This window comes from Salvelinus sp. IW2-2015, linkage group LG36, assembly GCF_002910315.2.
Source record: "Salvelinus sp. IW2-2015 linkage group LG36, ASM291031v2, whole genome shotgun sequence".
In the NCBI taxonomy this organism is placed as follows: Eukaryota; Metazoa; Chordata; class Actinopteri; order Salmoniformes; family Salmonidae; genus Salvelinus; species Salvelinus sp. IW2-2015.
The window spans coordinates 35,037,875-35,058,441 of record NC_036875.1 but is presented as its reverse complement, the minus strand read 5'-3'; the positions used below and the strand labels follow the sequence as shown (position 1 = coordinate 35,058,441).

Below are 20,567 nucleotides of genomic sequence, written 5' to 3'. Positions count from 1 at the left end.
TTGTCACATTGTATATAATTATTTTTTTCTATCTGTTTATTGACTGTATGTTTGTTTTACCTCCATGTGTATACTGTGTGTTGTTTGTATGTGTTTGAACTGCTTTGTTTATTTGGCAGGTCGCAATTGTAAATGAGAACTTTGTTCTCAACTTGCCTACCTGGTTAAATAAGGTGAAATAAAGATAAATTAAAAAAGTGTAACCTATCACTTCTCTCTCCCACGCGCCTGTTTGGTTGCTCTCCCCTCCCATCCTACTCTTCTCTCTCTCTTTCTCCCATGTATCTCTCCACGGTGGAGTGGGAGAGCTAATGGAAGTCTGGTTGAAGAGCTGTCTTTCCAATTAAGGAAGTGAGGAAGGGTGATGAAGAGGCAGAGCTTCTTGTCCGGTGCCTCCCGTTCCTCTCGACGTCTGACCAGGGTTCTCACTCGCCCTCGCTTGCACCCTGCTGCACCCTCGACCGCTATCCGCCCCCCCCAGAAACACACCCACCCCCCCACCCTGCAGATACCTGTGGTCAGCTTCAGCAGTGCGCCACTGGAGCTTAGTCCAAGGTAGGAAAAACACACACTTAGTCATTCTACACACACACACACAAATCACGCATGCACGCACACAAAGTTTTGCAACATATGGGTCGTTCCACGAAAATATACATTTTTCACCAATATTGAATTTAAAAATCCTGTTATATTAAATGAAGTGCCCTTTAATATAGATCATATGGAGAATTCAATCAAATCAGATTTTTTCATATGAATAAAGGCTTGTTAAAGTGCTAAAATTCTGCATTTTGTCATGTCCCTTCGTCAACCCTGTTTCACTTCTAGGAAGATTTCAACCCACTTAATCAAAAAATCTCTCCAACGTCATTGTAAAGTCTTAGTTATTCTGTTGCTTTGACAAAGCCATGTCTGAAGATGCTTTATTTCATGTGATTAGTGATTAATGTCTGTCCCTCATTTTAAGGTCAACCCTCTTACCTGAACTGAACTCGGTTCAATATGGTGAAACTCTTCCTTTAAAAAATAGAAATGGGACATCTAGTAGTGAAATCCCAGTGTAAAAGCAGGGGAGCTGGTTCTCTTTTTGTCCATTTCCTGGTGTCTTGTTCCACATAACAAACTTCTATTCCCTCTGTAACAAGAGGATTTATGGCTGATTTAAGATTAAAACTTCAACCATGTTACAGTCAACCCTGATACGGTCAACCCTGCCCTTAATATAGTATTGTTTTTATTTAACATCTCGAGATATGAAATTTAGTTTTTTATGAAGTTGAAAATGTGTTCTTTATGATAGAATGTTAAAATGAGGTGAAATCAAGTTTTTTTGTTGTTGCAAGTTACACTCAAAAGGCACTGAATTTGTGAAACGACCCATTTAGAGTGGAGTAGAGAGGAGGAGAAATGAAAATGGGAGAGAAAAAGGGATGAGGAAGCAGGGCTTAAATTGATGGAGCTCAACTTCCTCCATAACAATGTTTGTGTGTTTATTGATCTTTATTCCCCTCTTTCTCTCTCTCTCTCTCTTTCTAGGTTTGTGGATGGTATTGAGACAGAGAGCAGTGTGAACTCATCCCAGAAGTTTGAGTTTAGCTCCAGGCTGGTACACAGTGGTCAACCATCCCCAGGACTAGGTAATACAAAGTTTTGTAGCGATTCCTATGTTGTTGATGTAAAGAATATTTGTTGATCCGTGGTGTGTAATGAGCAACCCGATGCTGCACTTGACACATTTATGAAATTGCTTATCCCAATTACTAATAAGCATGCAACAATTAAGACAATGAGTGAAGAGGAATTGAACAACTGTGTGGTTGAGAGGGATGAGGCAAAATAAATGGCAAATAGGTCTGGCTGTACAACCGATTACCAAACATACTGCAAATTGAGAAATCATGTGACTAAACTGAATAAAAAGAAGAAGAAACTACACTCTGAAACAAAGATAAATGACATAAAGAATGATAGTAAAAAGCTTTGGAGCACCTTAAATGAAATGTTGGCCAAAAGGAAAACTCAGCTCCTTCATTCATAGAATCAGAGTGCTCATTCATCACAAAACCCACTGATATTGACCACTACTTTAGATGAGCAAGATGAGCAAACTTAGGCATGACATGCCAGCAACAAACGCTGACACTACACATCCAAGTATATCTGACCAAATTAAGAAAGACAAGCATTGTAATTTTGAAATCCGTAAAGTAAGTGTGGAAGAGGTGAAAAAAAGTATTGTTGTCTATCAACAATGACAAGCCTACTATAGAAAGTGTGTGTCCTGGAGGAAGGCAAAAGTTATTCCCCTACCTAAGGATAGTAAAGCCCTCTTTACTGGCTCAAATAGCGGACCAGTCGGCCTGTTACTAACCCTTTGTAAACTTTTGGAAGAAAATTGTATTTGACTAGAAACAATGCTATTTTACATTAAACAAATTGATAACAAACTTTCAGCATGCTTATAGGGAAGGACATTCAACAAGCACAGCACTTACACAAATGACTGATGATTGGCTGAGAGAAATTGATGATAAAAAGATTGTGGGGGCTGTTTTGTTAGACTTTAGTGCGGCTTTTGACATTATTGATCAGTCGGTTGCTCGAAAAACTTGTGTTATGGCTTTACACCCCCTGCTATATTGTGGATAAAGCGTTACCTGTCTAACAGAACATAGGGTGTTCTTTAATGGAAGCCTCTCCAACAAAATCCAAGTAGAATCAGGAATTCCCCAGGGCAGCTGTCTAGGCCTCTTACTTTTTTCAATCTTTACTAACGACATGTCACTTGCTTTGAGCATAGCCAGTGTGTCTATGTACAGTTGAAGTAAAAGTTTACATACACTTAGGTTGGCGTCATTAAAATTCGTTTTTCAACCACTCTGCAAATTTCTTGTCACCAAACTATAGTTTTGGCAAGTCAGTTAGGACATCTACTTTGGCATGACACAAGTAATTTTTCAACAATTGTTATTCAGGAGCAGATTATTTCACTTATAAATATTTCCTGTATAAATTCCAAGTGGGTCAAAGTTTACATAACAGTTGACTATCGCTTTGAAACAGCTTAGAAAATCCAAAAATGATGTCATGCCTTTAGAAGCGTTCTGAGTGACATAATTTGAGTCAATTGGAGTGTACATGTGGATGTATTTCAAGGCTACCTCAAACTCAGTGCTCTTTGCGTTGACATATGGGTAAATCAAAAGAATCAAGCCAAGACCTCAGAAAAACAATTTGTAGACCTCACAGTCTGGTTCATCCTTGGGAGAAATTTCCAAACGCCTTGAATGGTACCAGGCGATTCATTTGTACAAGCAATAGTACAAGTAAAACACCACATGGACATGCAGCCGTCATAGACGCTCAGGAAGGACATCGTTCTGTCTCCTAGAAATGAACTCGTACTTGGTGCGAAAAGTGCAATCTTAATCTCAGAACAACACAAGGATACTTGTGTAAATTGGAGGAAACAGGTTCAAAATTTATGTCTATACACAGTAAACGAGTCCTATATCAACATAACTGAAGCCACTCAAGGAAGAAGAAGCACTGCTGCCAACACCATAAAGGATTAAAAAAGTAGATGCTACGGTTTGCAACTGCACATGGGGACAAGATCGTCTTTGTGGAGAATGTCCTCTGGTGCTGTTGAAACAAAAATAGAACTGTTTGGCCATAATGACATTCGTTTTGTAGGAAAAAGGGGGACTTGCCAGCCGGACAGAACACCATCCAACCGGGAAAGCACGGGGTGACAGCCAACATGTCGTTGGGGGTGCTTTGGTGCAGCGAGGGACTGGTTGCACATACAAAATAATGGCACAGTCGGCTAGGAAAATTATGTGATTATAAAGCAACATATCAAGACTCAGCAGGAAGTTAAAGAGCTTGTCGAATAATGGTCTTCTAAATGACAATGACCCCAAGCATACTTCCAAAGTTAAGGCAAATGCTTTAAAGACAACAAATCAGGATTGGAGTGGCCATCACAAAGCCCTGATCAATCGCTATAGAAATTTTGTCGAGCAAGGAGGCACTACAAACTTACTCAGTTCACCAGCTATGTCAGGCAGAATGGGGCCAAAATGGCACCCAACTTATTGTGGGAAGTTGTGGAAGGCTACCTGAAAACGTTTGACCCAAGTTAAACAAAATAAAGGCAATGCTACCAAATACTAATTGAGTGTATGTAAACTTCTGACCCACTGGGAATGTGATGAAAGAAATAAAAGCTGAAATAAATCATTCTCTCTACTATTATTCTGACATTTCACATTCTTAAAATAAAGTGGCGATCCTAACTGACAAAAGACAGGGAATTTTTACTTGGATTAAATGTCAGGAATTGTGAAAAACGGAGTTTAAATGTCTTTGGCTAAGGTGTATGTAAACTTCCGACTTGAACTGTATGCGGATGACTCAACACTATACACGTCAGCTACCACAGCAACTGAAATGACTGCAACACTTAAAGAGCTGCAGTTAGTTTCAGAGTGGGTGGCAAGGAATAAGTTAGTCCTAAATATTTCAAAAACTAAAATAATTGTATTTGGGATAAATCATTCACTAAACCCTAAACCTCAACTAAATCTTGAAATTAGTAGTATGGTAATTGAGCAAGTTGAGGAGACTAAATTGCTTGGAGTAACCCTGTAAACTATCATGTTAAACTTGGAGTAACCCTGTAACTATTGTTAAGTGTCATGGTCCAAACATATTGATACAACAGTAGCTAGGATGGGGAGAATTCTGTCCATAATAAAGTGCTGCTCTACCTTCTTAACATCACTAGTTTTGTCGAACCTGGACTACAGTTCAGTCGTGTGGTCATGTGCCACAAAGAGGAACTTAGGAAAATTGCAATTGGTGAGAACAGGGCAGCACGGCTGGCTCTTGTATGTACAGAGAGCTAACAATAATATGCATGTCAATCTCTCCGGGCTCAAAGTGGAGGAGAGATTGACTTCACCACTACTTGTATTTGTGAGAGGTATTGACATGTTGAATGCACCTAGCTGTCTGTTTGAACTACTGGCACACAGCTCAGACACCCATGCATACCCCACAAGACATGCCACCAGAGGTCTCGTCACAGTCCCCAAGTCCAGAACAGACTATGGGAGGCGCACAGTACGACATAGAGCCATGACTACATGGAACTCTATTCCACATCAAGTAACTCATGCAAGCAGTAACATTTTATTTAAAAACAGATAAAAATACACCTTATGGAACAGCGGAGGACTGTGAAGCAACACAAACAGGCACAGACACACGATAACATACACACTATACACACAGGTACAAATGGATTTTGTGTTGTAGATATGTGGTAGTAGAGTAGGGGCCTGAGGGCACACACTTAATATGTTGTGACATCTGTTGTGAATGTATTGTAATGTTTTTAAATTGTATAACTGCCTTAATTTAGCTGGACTCCCAAGAAGAGTAGATGCTGCCTTGGCAGGAACTAATGGGGATCCATAATAAATACAATCTTCTCCCCACTAGTCTGTTGCTGCTCTCGCTCTCCAACACGTATTTTAACAGGAACTTACATCTCTCTCTCTCTCTGTGTGTGTGTGTGTGTGTGTGTGTGTGTGTGTGTGTGTGTGTGTGTGTGTGTGTGTGTGTGTGTGTGTAGGGATCCTGGAGCAGTCAGATATCAAGCAGAGTGTTTCTAAGCTGAGTGACGAGGTGAGAGGTCGTAGTTGATTTTCAGGGTGTCCTAGGATCCATGAATCTCACAACATAAACACACAGTAACATAACACGTAAAACCCCTAACTCTCAAGTGTCAGTCATGTATCTGTCCGTCTTGTCCACAGATGAGCACTCTCTCCCAGCAAGTCTCTCATCTCAGCCAGGAGCTAAACGAAATGGCACGCCTGCTCCGGCCCCTCCTTGTGGCGCCTCAGCCAATCCTGACAGCCATGACGCCCATCCTGACTCCACCCCCCAGCAGTGCCAACAAACCGTCCTCCAACACACCTCTGGTGGTCCCACCTCCAGCCCCGCCCTGCTCCCCGTCACCCCACCCCCAACGAACACAGTCCTGCTCGCTATTGGACATGGATAGTGCTGACACGGGGAACGTGGGCTTGCCAAGTTGCCTCCTCCCAACCCCCCCTCCACAGAGGCCTCCAGCCCAGAACCAGTCTCCAATCTCCCCAGAGAGAAGTTCTAAGGACTTACCCCACTCCAACCCCCCTTCCCCTGGGACAGGAGACATGGGGGGGTCACCCCACCTCTCCAACCACACCACCTCCAGCAACAGTTTCCTTCCCTCTGCCCAGGACAGATGTACCCTAGCCTCCGGCACCATGTCCCCCTCCCTCTCTTTCTCCTTGTCCCTCTCCTCCTCCCCCTCCTGCTCTCCCTGCCAGGTTCCCCATCACTCACGATCCGGCAGCCACAGCAGGGGCCTGCTCCCACCGCCCCCCTCCCAGGACAACACGCCCCCGCCTTCCTCCCATTGCTCCGCTCCCCAGTCACTCAGCTCCTCGCCTGGAGACCATAAGCTGAAGTTGGTCTTCCCCTCTTCCTATTCCACTCCCCTCATCCCTCCCCTCCCCTCTCCTTACCCCTCGACCCTCTCCCTGGGCCCGTTCTCCCTGGACTCTCTGAGAGGGGAGACGCAGGGGGGCACCAGGCTGGAGGCAGGACACCTGGAGCTGGAGATGCAGGAGAGGGGAGGAGAGAGGGGGGAGAGACGCTCCCAGATGATGGAGCACATCAGCTACATGGACGAGGAAGGGCCAGCTCTGTGACAGAGAGGTTACATGCAAGAAGAAACAGCAGAGGAGACAGAATGAAGAGAAGAGAGGAGAGTACATAGCCCGCTCGTCCAGAATGCAACATTGAACCTGTGAGGCACACAGGCAGTCAGAGATCAAAATGACTATAGGTGGAAACCAATAGCACCACTGAAAAATAGACCACCAGGACAGTAGCAAGACACCAGTTCTAACAGTACTCTGATCAGGCACTCTGGTCATGTTACAACACATCCTCTGTCTATGGACTTCATGATGTCATAAGTGAAATGTGCATCCCTACTCCTCTCCTGGCCAAATGTTCCCAACCAACCACCCCTTCATGACATCACATACAGTATATAGGACTGGGAATGTAAACTCTAGTTCAACCTCTGTTGTGTGGTTTCAAAATTATACTAACATCTATTGCTTGAATACCAACCATGGCTGATTTCAAATGAGTTCATTTAACATCAACTTCATATTTCTTCAGAGTTTCTCTGCTACTTGTTATATGGGGGTGATTTGTTACATACATCTCCACAAAGTACAAACACACTTGCACTGTGGTCTTACATTATGTGACATCCTATAAGTGCCAATCCAGCCGACACACACAATCAGTTCTCTCCCTCCAACAAGTGGCCATATTCAACACAAGACAATCAGTGAGCTTACAAAACACATGGAACCCACCAAAACATGAAGACAACACCGCAGTAGGTCTGGAGGTAGAAGGGAGGGAGCCGGTGTGCCACAGAGGCCAGGTTTATGTTTAAGAAGCCATGCATACTGGTGGGTGAGTGGAATATGCAGTAGGTCTATGAGTGAAAAGCAGACTGTACAGTGAATGAGTTCCCACATCAACTCCAGCTTTAGCCATCCAGCCATTCGTGCCTTCTCCTTGGAACACACACACTGCTGGTCGAACACATCATATAGCACATATCATCCACACCTGGTGATTAGGTTGTGATTTACAAGCCATTGACCATTACGAACACCTCACTTTTATTTTGAAACTAATTTATTTTATGTAGAATGTGTGTTAATATATTTTGTTGGATTGGGGTGTTCTGGCCTTTTTTCGTCCATCGCTAGTTCAACCAGAGACATCTCAGCGTCAGTTTAACAGCGTCATATCAAAGCCCACACGCACCAACAAGCACACCAGTGGAGGCTGCTGAGGGGAGGATGGCTCATAATAATGGCTGGAAAGGCATAAATGTCATCAAACACATTTGATACCATTCCATTCACTCCATTCCAGCCATTAAACACAATTCAAGCCATTATTATGAGCCGTCCTCGCCTCAGCAGTCTCCACTGAAGCACACACACCACTGCCATGTCCGCAGCATCATCTGCATCCCATGGTTAAGTGTCACCCTCTGGATGACACCGGTTTATCCTACAAAGACACAATGCTCAGACATTGCTGAAGTGGTCAGAGGACTAATTGTACTAGCGTTGTCTGGTGCTCGGTGTACTAGGTGCACTAGAGTTGTTTTGGGGGGCACAGTCAGATTGAGATACTGGTTTCTATTTTCTGTAACGGGGTGAGGATGAGGCTGAGGATGCGTGGAGATGTGTGAGAGTTGGAGGAGTGGCACACAAAGGGAGCGGGTCAGGGGTCAAGATGTTAATGCATGTCACAGCTAACTGCATGAGAGGAATGTGCTCGTTTCAGAACTAAGGGAGAGGGGGTGGGCTTACTGTGCTGCCAGACGTTTGGACAGGCTTCAGATGTATTTTATTAACTCTTAACAACTTTACCAGAAACACCATACAACAATAAAGTGTTGTTTTATAAGATCCACGCTTCTGTAATGTTTTGTACCCGACTCTTTGTCTTGATGTTCAGTGGTTTCACATCCCAATTCCAAGTTGATTTAATCAACCAGGGTAATACCCTTATAACCTGTGAACCTCCAACTGATGCACACGTTCAGTTGTTACACTTGGGACTCGTTTTTCACCTGCCCCACATTGATAAACAACTTTGCTGTACCTCCACCTCTTAGAACCTCCTGAAAGGTAACAGACTAGAGAGTGTCAGAGTCCCCCGCTGACACTATAGTGACCCTCTACGGCCGGTTTCCCCAGATACAGGTTAAGCCTAGTCCTGGACTAAGGATTATGCTCAATGGTGATTCTCCATTGAAAGTGCTTTTTAGTCCAAGACTAAGATTAATCTGGGTCCAGTCCATCTACTACCATTATGGGGTGCGGCAGGTATCCTAGTGGTTAGAGCGTTGGGCCAGTAACCGAAAGGATGCTGGATCGAATCCCCGAGCTGACAAGGTAAAAATCTGTGATTCTGCCACTGAACAAGGCAGTTAACCCACTGTTCCTAGGCCGTAATTGTAAATAAGAATTTGTTCTTAACTGACTTGCCTAGTTAAATAAAAGGTTAAATAAAAACATTACAAATATTTTATTGACCACAGGATCCTCCCATTGTTGCTCACCATAGAAACACACACCCTACTTACTGTAGGAACCAGGATCAGACACAGGAAGAAAACAAAGAGATGAAAAATACGAATTCCAAAAATATATTTATATGTTTATATATATTTACGAGGGATGTATGCACACACAAAAATAAAAATTAAGTCTTTTTTACCCAAACGTGTCCTCTTGTGACAAAGCCATTCAAATAATAATAATATCAATAATGAATAATTAGCTAAATTAAACCAAGAGGAAACGATACTCCCACAACCCTGCCCTCTCCATCAGACCCTTTAGTCCGCCAGACCCTTTAGCCCGGCTCTGTGACGTCTTTCTGTCCATCTCCTCCATAACGAGTCCAAAAGTACCAAGGCCTCCTGGCCACAAGGTGGCGTTGTGCTGCGATGGCTGGCTGCTGTACTGCACACTACTAATCCTTTCTTCATTCACATCAAGTCCAAGAAACAAAATCTTCACCTCTTTGCATTAAAAAAATTATACTAATGAAACCTACCCCCAGTAACCGTTGGTGAGCAGCAAGTGCTCGTTTCCCCATCCAACCTTGTCTTAAAGTCTCCGGCTGGGATGGGGGTCAGTATTGGGGTGATGAGGAAGGGGGCTCTGTCGCTGCAGCTCAAAAGGTGTCTTTGTGCAACCAAACAAAAACTGAAGATTAAAGTGAAGGAGATTAGAACAAAACAATGGCAGCAAGGAGGCAGGTCTCCTCCTGGCAGGCGGTTGGTTTGTTAGTTGTGTTGTTAGGGGCAACAAAATCTGAGACTGCTCCCGTGGGGTCACGCCATATAATGCTGCATCGCTGTTTTCGCCCTGAGAGAGACGGAGAGAGTCAGTACACTATCCTACAACATAATGAGCGCGCACGTGTGTGTCACACCTTTCACAGAGGTTGGGGTCTAAGGCCTGGGTGAGTTTGTGCAGAATGTCTACAATGCCCAACTCCCTCAGCTTGTCCTGACGCTCCTGGCAGCCTGAGAACAGAGACACCGACGTAGGAAGGTTAGAGGGGATGATGTTGGACCCGGAGGCAGAGACCAAGTCCAACAGTAAAGCACTGAACATTACATAACAGAGCTTGTGGAATGTTGAGTGGAATCACAGATGAAAACCAGGGATGTAATGGAGCGTAAATACATTAGTGTATGTTACAGACCGTGCTTCATCTGCACTCCGGTTCCAATTTGTATTAACTTGATCCACAATCTTTACCACTACATCCACCAAAACCACTAGCCCTTTCCTGGCTAACACCCAGGCAGTCCCCCCCAGCATGTAACAACCTGTCATGGCATCGGCCTCATTGTCCTCCTCATTCCAGATCAGGTTGGAGATACAGAATGTTGCTGCCAGCTGGAGCTTCACATTAGAATGACCCTGAGAGGACACCACAGAGAACTGTTCTCAGTATTTGGTTTAGATGTGTCAATCATATACAGTACCAGTCAAGTTGACACACCTACTCATTCAAGGATTTTTCTTTATTTTTTTTATTATTATCCACATTGTAGAATAGTGAAGACATCAAAATGATTAAATAACACATGGAATCATGTAGTAACCAAAAAAAGTGTTAAATAAATCACAATATATTTTAGATTCTTCAAAGTAGACACCCTTTGCCTTGATGACAGCTTTGCACACCCTTTGCATTCTCTCAACCAGTTTCATGAGGCGGTCACCTGGAATCCATTTCAATTAACAGGTGTGCCCTCTTAAAAGTTAATTTGTGGAATCTCTTTCCTTCTTTAATGCGTTTGAGCCAATCAGCTCTGTTGTGACAAGGTAGGGGGGTATACAGAAGATAGCCCTATTTGGTAAAAGTCCATATTATGGCAAGAACATTTCAAATAAGCAAAGAGAAATGACAGTCCATCATTACTTTAAGACATGGCCAGTCAATCCGAAAAATGTCAAGAACTTTGAAAGTTTCTTCAAGTGCAGTTACAAAAACCATCAAGCGCTATGATGAAACGGGCTCTCATGAGGACCGCCACAGGAAAGGAAGACCTAGAGAGTTACCTCTGCTGCAGAGGATAAGTTCATTAGAGTTAACTGCACCTCAGATTGCAGCCCAAATAAATGCTTCACAGAGTTCAAGTAACAGACATCAAATGTTCAGAGGAGACTGCGTGAATCAGGCCTTCTTGATCGAATTGCTTGCAAAGCAACCTCTACTAAAGGACACTAAGAAGAAGAGACTTGCTTGGGCCAAAAAACACAAGCAATGGACATTAGACCGGTGGAAATCTGTCCTTTGGTAGGATGAGTCCAAATTTGAGATTTTTGGTTCCAACCGCTGTGTCTTTGTGAGACGCAGAGTAGGTGACCGAATGTGTGGTTCCCACCGTGAAACATGGAGGTGGTGTGATGGTGCTTTGCTGGTGACACTGTCATGATTTATTTAGAATTCAAGGCACACTAAACCAGCATGGATACCAAAGCATTCTGTAGCGATACGCCATCCCATCTGGTTTCCGCTTAATGGGACTATTATTTGTTTTTCAACAGAACAATGACCCAAAACACACCTCCAGGCTGTGTAAGGGCTATTTGACCAAGAAGGACAGCAATGAGGTGCTGCATCAGATGACCTGGCCTCCACAATCACCTGACCTCAACCCAATTGAGATGGTTTGGGATGAGTTGGACCGCAGAGTGAAGGAAAAGCAGCCAACAAGTGCTCAGCATATGTGGGAACTCCTTCAAGACTGTTGGAAAAGCATTCCTGGTGACGCTGGGTGAGATAATGCCAAGAGTGTGCAAAGCTGTCATCAAGGCAAAGTTTCATAGTTTTGATGTCTTCACTATTATTCGACATTGTAGAAAATAGTAAAGAACAAGAATAACCCTTGAATGAGTAGGTGTGTCCAAATGTTTGACTGGTACTGTATGTAGAGAGATGGTCAAACTCGTTCTAAATAAACATTACCCCAAGTGGATACATGCAAATATCAAGGTTGGCAACAGAGAGTTCAGTGAATTTGATAACAAACCTATATTTTACCATTAAGTATTGCTACAGTGGCTCATGGAGGGAAGAGACTCTACCATGTAATATTTGATTTTCTGGAGGATGTCGTCATTGGTCATGATGAGTTCCTTGGCTGTGTTGCCATCAGCAATGTTGGCTAGGATGCAGAGTGTCTGAAATAGAGAGAGCAGTTAAAGGTCGTGTTCCCCTGCCCAGGCGTGGCTGACGCATGCCAGATCGTACACCACCTGGATAGGTATTTTACGTACCAGCTACCCACATCATATGTTACAGCAATCTGGTGCCCAACGGCACAGTCGATGACTTGGCACGCAATCATTGGTTGATGCATGCAATGTCTGAGCAGAGGAACACGGCCACAGTGACACTGGTGTTCTGACCTACAGTATGTTGAGGGGGTCCTACCTGCTCCTTGACCTACAGTATGTTGAGGGGTCCTACCTGCTCCTTGACCTACAGTATGTTGAGGGGGTCCTACCTGCTCCTTGACCTACAGTATGTTGAGGGGGGTCCTACCTGCTCCTTGACCTAGAGTATGTTGAGGGGGGTCATACCTGCTCCTTGACCTAGAGCTTTGTTTGAGAGGGGTCCTAACCTGCTCCGTTGACCTAACAGTATGTTGAGGGGGTCCTACCTGCTTTCACCTTGAACCTACAGTATCGTTATGAAGGGGGTCCTACTCTGCTCTCTTGAACACAAGTATGTTTGAGGGGTTCATACCCGCCCTGCTCTTGACCTAACAGTATGGGTGAGAGGGGTCCCCCTACCTGCTCTTGACCCCTACAGTAGTTTGAGGGGTTTCCTACCTGCTTCCCTTGACTACAGTATGTTTAGGAGGGGGTCCTACCTTGCTTCTTGGGACCTTACAGTATGTTGAAGGGGTCCCTACCTTGCTCCTTTGGCCTAACGTATGTTTTGAGGGGGGTTCCCTACTGCCTCTTGAACCTAGCTAGTATTGGTGAGGGGGTCCTCCCTCTCCCTCTAATTGGAGCGGTCCTCCTGTCTTGACACATAAAGTATTTGAGGGGGGTCTACTGCTCCTTTGACCTAGAGTTATGGTTTTTTTTGAGGGGGGTTTCCCTTACCCTGGCACTTTCCTGGACTACAGTTGTTTTTGGGGGTCCCTTACCTTAAACTTCTTTTGAACCTACAGTATGTTGAAGGGGGTCTACCTGCCCTTCTTGACCTACAGTTATGTTGAGGCGGCTTTCATTTTAACCCTGCTCCCTCTGACCTAAGTCAATGTGTTGAGGGGGTTTTCAATTCAGCTCCCGGTCTGTCTCCCCCTTTGATTTTTTCTCAGTATGTTGTGAGGGGGTTCTACTGCTCCTTGACCTAGAGTATCGTTGAAAGGGGTTTCTTACTGCCCGGTCTCCTTGACTATTCAGTATTGTTGGAGGGGGGTTTCCCCTACCTTGCTCCCTTGACCTAGAGTTAACTGTTGAGGGTCTACACTGCTTTTCCCCTTGACCTATCAAGTATGGTTTGATGTTGTCCTTATCCTGCCCTTTCTTGCTAGAGTATATTTTGATGGTGGTCCTGTACTGGCTTTCCTTTGACCTAGAGAGTAATGCGTTTGAGGGGGTCCCTAACCCTGTTCTTTGGAACCTAGAGTAATGTTGATGTGGGCCTAAACTGCTCCTTGAACCTACAGTGTATTTGAGGGGGGGTCATATGCCTCTCTGCGCCTACAGTTATGTTGAGGGGTCTATACTGCTTTGAACTACAGTTATGTTGAGGGGGTCCCTACCTGCTTTTTCCTTTGGACCTACAGTAATGTAGAGGGGGTCCTAAACCTGCCCCCCCTCCTTGGCCTACAGTATGTTGAGGGGTCCTACCTGCTCCTTGACCTAGAGTATGTTGAGTGGGTCCTACCTGCTCCTTGACCTAGAGTATGTTGAGGGGTCCTACCTGCTCCTTGACCTAGAGTATGTTGATGTGGTCCTACCTGCTCCTTGACCTAGAGTATGTTGAGGGGTCCTACCTGCTCCTTGACCTCAATGCTGTGTTCCCCCTCCAGGATCAGAGTGACCGCCTGCATGATCTGCTTCCCATGGGAACTCATGATCTGGTCTATGTGCTGAGAGAGAGAGAGAGAGTTTTTGTCTTTAAAGGAATTTGGAGAGCTGTGTCTGTCTGTGTGTCTGTCTGTGTGTCTGTCTGTGTGTCTGTCTGTGTGTCTGTCTGTGTGTCTGTCTTACAGGTCGTGTGGAGAGCAGGTTCCGTAGCAGGCCCAAGGTCTTCATCAGGACGTTAGTGTCCGGGTCAGAGAGCAGACGGAAAAGCTGCTCCGTCCCCAAAGCTCTCACAATCTCCCCTTTCAACTTCTGGTCTGCCTGGAACGCCATGTTCTAAACACACACACACACACACAAAAGGGTGTAGGTTAGACAGACACCTTCTAAACTAGGGTTGCAAAACGACAGACACTACCAAAGTTCTGGTTGGAAGATTGTCAGCTGTAGCTTTCCCTCACTGCCTATTCTCTACTGATTCTGAGAATCCTCCAGACAAGACTGCTAAGAAACCTGGGAAGTTTGGTTATGCAACCTTTTTTACAGGTAAAGTGGGCGAGCAGAGCAAGACAGAGAGGGGGTAAAGTAGGGACTCACCATGAGAGCCCAAATGCCGTTGACCCTCAGGGCTGAACTGTCACTCTGGGTCAGACCGCACATTAACGCTATCACCCCTGACTCCAGGATAGGCTGCAGACATACACAAAACACATACACTTTCTCCCACTGGTCAAGATAAACGGCACATATACAACCTGACAGCTAATATTTAGTCATAAAAAATAATGCAAAAACAAGTCATTTCACAATTTTACTGAGTTGAGTTTGTCGACCAATCACGTAGCGGTCTAGGTAACAGTAGTAGTGTTGTATTGCTGCCTGCCACTAGGTAACAGTAGTAGTGTTGTATTGCTGCCACTAGGTAACAGTAGTAGTGTTGTATTGCTTGCCTGCCACTAGGTCCAGAGTAGTCGTTGTATTGCTGCATGCCATAGGTACAGTAGTAGTGGTTGTAATCTGCATGTTGCCATAGGATAACAACGATAGTAGTGTTGTATTCTGCCTCACTCGGTTAACGGGTAGGATGTATGGTTGTATTGTGATGCACTAGTAAAGTATGTGTGTATTGCTGCCGTTACACTAGGTACCCAGATATACGTCGAGTCGATGGTATGCTGCAGCTACACCAGGTAACAGTAAGTAGTGTTGTACCTATCGATAGACCAGTATCACATTCTTTGCTGGGTGAGAACTCAGCAGCAGGTTGCATAGTGTAGAACGAGGCCATGACCAGCATCTTCTGGAGCGTTCTGTTACAACTAACAAACAGAGAGAGAAGAGTCCATTCAGTCGTAATAATAGCGCCACATTTGGCCATTTCTTGCAGCTTACAACAAAAGATTGATGACATAGAGAGTGTAGAGGGTAATACTAGAGTACAAGACTTCATAAGGGGTTTCATACTGCGTGGTCATGAAAACTAGTCCCAACTGCTGGACTGACAGGGACAGACTGTGAAGACAGACCGTGGACAGCACGCGAAGAACGAGGAAGAGTCAGATATCTTACTGTACAGGAGATTCACATAGCTAAAGAGGGAAAAGTTTCAATATATGTTTATGACTTGGCCATACTGACCTGGTAGCTTCCTTGTACAAAATAGTTATGTGGTTTTATAGTGAAGGGCTCTAATATACGTTTAGGGGTATTTGTATTTTACAGACTACACAACACCACATTTTGTGACAGTCAAATTAATAAGGACATCAAAGGAATAAAAATGGGTAAGGGTAATCGGAGAGACGGGAGGGGTAAGTGAATAGAAGCGGCAGGGTAATGAAATGAAAGACCGGGCAGGGGTAATGAATGAAAGACGGGCAGGGAGGTAGCAGAATGAAAACGGGCAGGGTAATGAATGAAAGACGGCAGGTAATGAATGAAAGACGGGCAGGGGTAATGAATGAAGACGGGCAGGGTAATGACTATGAAAGCGGAGGGTCAATGATGAAAGACGGGAGGGTCAAGAATGAAGCGGCAGGTATGATGAAGACGGCAGGGTCAATGATGAAAGACGGGCAGGGGTAATGATGAAAGACAGGGCAGGGTAATGAATGAAAGACGGGCAGGGGTAATGAATGAAAGACGGGCAGGGGTAATGAATGAAAGACGGGCAGGGTCAATGAATGAAAGACGGGCGGGGTACATGAATGAAAAGACGGGCAGGGGTAATGAATGAACGAGACGGGCAGGGTCAATAATGAAAGAGCGGGCAGGTGGGTATGAATGAAGACGTTGGGCAGGGGTCATGAATGAAAGAGGTCATAACGGGCAGGGGTAAATGAAGAGGGTATGAAGAAAGACGGAGCAGGGGTAATGAATGAAGGACGGGCCAAGGGGTAATGATGAAGACGGGCAGGGTCAATGAATGAAAGACGGGCAGTGGTCATGAATGAAAGACGGGCCAGGGGTCAATGAATGAAAGACGGTCAGGGTCAATGAAATAAGACGGGCAGGTCGAATGAATGAAAGGACGGGCAGGGTCTCAATAAGACCTGGGTAATAAGAAAAACGGTCAGGGTCCAATGAATGAAATGACGGGCAGGGCGTAATGAATCGAAAGAACCGGGGCCAAGACCAGGCGGGTTTCCGAAAAATGAATGAAAGACGGGCCAGTTTCAAGATATATGACGGTAGGGAATGAATGAAAGACGGGCAGGGTACAATGAATGAAAGACGGGCAGGGGTACTCGCAATGAAAGACGGAGGGGCAATGATGTAGAAGACGGGGCAGCTGGTCATGATGGAAGAGCGGGCAGGGTAATGAATGACAGACGCAGGGGTCAATGATGAAAGACGGGGGCAGGGTCAATGATGAAGAGTGAGCAGGGTCAATGAATTGAAAAGGGACTTAAAAAGGGGCAGGGTCACTGAAGGAACGACGAGCCAGAGAGTAAATGAATGAAAGAGGGCAGCGCGTAAACTAGAATGAAGACGGGCCAGAGGTAATGATGACAAGACGAGGAAGGGGTAGGATGACAATAAGCGCAGTGGGTAATCGAATGAAATACAGGTGGGGGGTAATGTACAGCACGGGCAGTAGGGTAATGAATGATAAGAACGGGCAGGGCAATGAATGAATACAAGGCAGGGGATACGTGCGAAGACGGGCAGAAGGTAATGAATGAAATACAGGAGAAGCGGTATCGGATTGAAGACGGGCAGGGAGATAAATAGAGATGAAAGAGCGGTTGTCAAGGGTCATGAATGAAAGATGGCAGGGGAATGAATGAAGGGCAGGGGTAATGAATGACACAGAAGGCAGAGGTAAGTGAATGAAACACGGGCAGCGTCAATGAATGAAAGACGGGCAGGTCAGTGAATAAAGACGGGCGGGTAATGAACTCGAAGACAGGCGGTAGAGGGTAGCATGGATGACAGACGGGGCAGGGGTAATGAATGAAGGACATTGTGGGGGTAATGAATGAATAGACGGGCAGGGATGAGGAAAGAGCGGGTAGGGTATGATGAAAGACGGGAGGGTAAATGAATGAAAGAACAGGTGGGGGTATGATGAAAGGACAGGTGGGGGAATGAATGAAAGACAGGTAGGGGTATGAAGACGGGCAGGGGTAATGAATGAGACGGGAGGGGAATGATGAAATACGGCAGGGGCTATGAATGAAAGACGGGCAGGGTCAATGAAGAAATACAGGCAGGGTAATGAATGAAAGAGGGCCGGGGAATGATGAGAACCGGCAGGGTCAAGTGATAAGGTGATGGGCAGGGGCAATGAATGAAAGACGAAAGGGCGGGGTAAATGAATGAAGACGGTCGGGTACTTGAATGAAACAAGCACGAGGAAGAGGCTCAGAACTAGAAAGAAAGACGGGAGGGTCTGAATGAAAGACGGGCAGGGTAGAAGAGCAGGCGGTAATGAATGAAAGACGGGGGGTAATGATGAAAGACAGTGGGGGTTAAGTGAATGAAAAGGCAGCAATGGTGAGAGGGTAGGGTTGAATGAAGAACGGGCAGGGGTAATGATAATTGAATGAAGACAGGTGGGGCGTATAGAATTGAAAGACAGGCTGGGGGTAATGAATGGAAAGACAGGGGGGGTAATGAATGAGAAGAGACAGGTGGTAAATGAAATTGAATGAAGACAGGTGGGGGTTAATGAATGAAGACAGGCTGGGGGTAATGAATGAAAGACAGGTGGGGTACAAACCTATAAAGGCTAATGAATGAAAGACAGGTAGGGGGTAATGAATGAACAGACAGGTGGGGGTAATGATGAAAGACAGGTAGGGGGTAATGAATGAAAGACAGGTGGGGGTAATGAATGAAAGACATGTAGGGGTAATGAATGAAAGACATGTGGGGGTAATGAATGAAAGACATGTAGGGGTAATGAATGAAACACTGTCTAGAGGTAATGAAACATTAAGCACAGAGAACTGAAAGGCATAAATCTTATTGCTTATATATGTTTTTGTTTACTGTCATTGTGTTGGTGTTTGTTGGTTATTACATTTAGAAATTCAGATACATGTACTATTTGTTTATGATGTTTACCTGAAAAAAGGAAATTATATAATTGAAAAATTATATATAAAAACACACACGTCAAAGGTTTGGACACACCTGCTCATTCAAGGGTTTTTCTTTATTTTTACTATTTTTTACTTTGTATAATAATAGAAGACATCAAAACTATACATATGGAATCACGTAGTAACGATTTTTTTTTTAAGTGTTAAACAAATCAAAATATATTTTATATTTGAGATTCTTCAAAGTAGCCACCCTTTGCCATGATGACAGCTTTGCACACTTATGGCATTCTCTCAACCCGCTTCATGAGGTAGTCACCTGGAATGCTTTTCAATTAACAGGTGTGCCTTCTTAAAAGTTAATTTGTGAAATGTATTTCCTTCTTAATGTGTTTGAGCCAATCAGTTGTGTTGTGACAGGGTAGGGGTGGTATACAGGAGATAGCCCTATCTGGTAAAATACCAAGTCTATATAATGGCAAGAACAGCTCAAATAAGCAAAGAGAAATGACAGTCCATCATTACTTTTAAGACATGAAGGTCAGTCAATAGGGAAAATTTCAAGAACTTTGAAAGTTTCTTCAAGTGCAGTCGCAAAAAACATCAAGCCTTATGATGAAACTGGCTCTCATGAGGACCGCCACAGGAAAGGAAGACCCAGAGTTACCTCTGCTGCAGTGGATAAGTTCATTCGAGTTAACTGCACCTCAGATTGCAGCCCAAATAAATGATTCACAGAGTTCAAGTAACAGACAACTGTTCAGAGGAGACTGCGTGAATCAGGCCATCATGGTTGAATTGCTGCAAAGAAACCACAACTAAAGGACACTAATAAGAAGAGACTTGCTTGAGCCAAGAAACACGAGCAATGGACATTAGACCGGTGGAAATCTGTCCTTTGGTCTGGAGTGCTAATTGTAGATCTTTGGTTCCAACCGCTGTGTCTTTGTGAGACGCAGAGTAAGTGAACGGATGATCTCTGCATGTGTGGTTCCCACCGTGAAGCATGGAGGTGGTGGTGTTATGGTGTGGGGGTGCTTTGCTGGTGACACCGTCAGTGATTAATTTAGAATTCAAGGCACACTTAACCAGCATGGCTACCACAGTATTCTGCAGCTATACGCCATCGCATCTGGTTTGGGCTTAGTGGGACTATCATTTGTTTTTCAACAGGACAATGACCCATCACACCTCCAGGCTGTGTAAGGGCTATTTTACCAAGAAGGAGAGTGATGGAGTGCTGCATCAGATGACCTGGCCTCCACAATTACCCGACCTCAACCCAATTGAGATGACTTGGGATGAGTTGGACCGCAGACTGAAGGAAAAGCAGCCAACAAGTGCTCAGCATATGTGGGAACTCCTTCAAGACTGTTGGAAAAGCATTCCAGGTGAAGCAGGTTGAGAGAATGCCAAGCGTGTGCAAAGCTGTCATCAAGGCAAAGGCTGGCTATTTGAAGAATCTCACATTTATTTTAATTTGTTTAATACTTTTTTGGTTACTACATGAGTCCATATGTGTTATTTCATAGTTTATGTCTTCAATATTATTCTACAATGTAGAAAATAGTAAAAATAAAGAAAAACCCTTGAATGACTAGGTGTCCAAACTTTTGACTGGTACTGTGTGCGTGTGTGTGTCTGTGTACACACACACACACAGTCAAAAAAACAGGCTCTAGCCAGAATAGAAAGAGGTATGGGAGGCCCCAGTGCACAACTGAGCAAGAGGACAAGTATATTAGGGTGTCTAGTTTGAGAAACAGACGCCTCA

General features: G+C 44.5%; 1 protein-coding gene and 1 pseudogene across 1 annotated transcript; one reads left to right on the top strand and one right to left on the bottom strand.

The window, feature by feature from the left end:
- The first annotated feature begins 364 nt into the window (after positions 1-364).
- On the top strand, positions 365-8,576 carry LOC111959327 (uncharacterized). The gene is made up of 4 exons (XM_023980826.3): positions 365-555; positions 1,540-1,640; positions 5,648-5,700; positions 5,832-8,576. The coding sequence occupies exons 1-4, from the start codon at positions 365-367 to the stop codon at positions 6,771-6,773; spliced, it is 1,287 nt and encodes a 428-aa protein (XP_023836594.2). The 3' UTR covers positions 6,774-8,576.
- Positions 8,577-9,318: 742 nt separating this feature from the next.
- Positions 9,319-20,567, bottom strand: part of LOC111959679 (armadillo repeat-containing protein 8-like) — a 25,038-nt pseudogene continuing 13,789 nt past the window's right edge.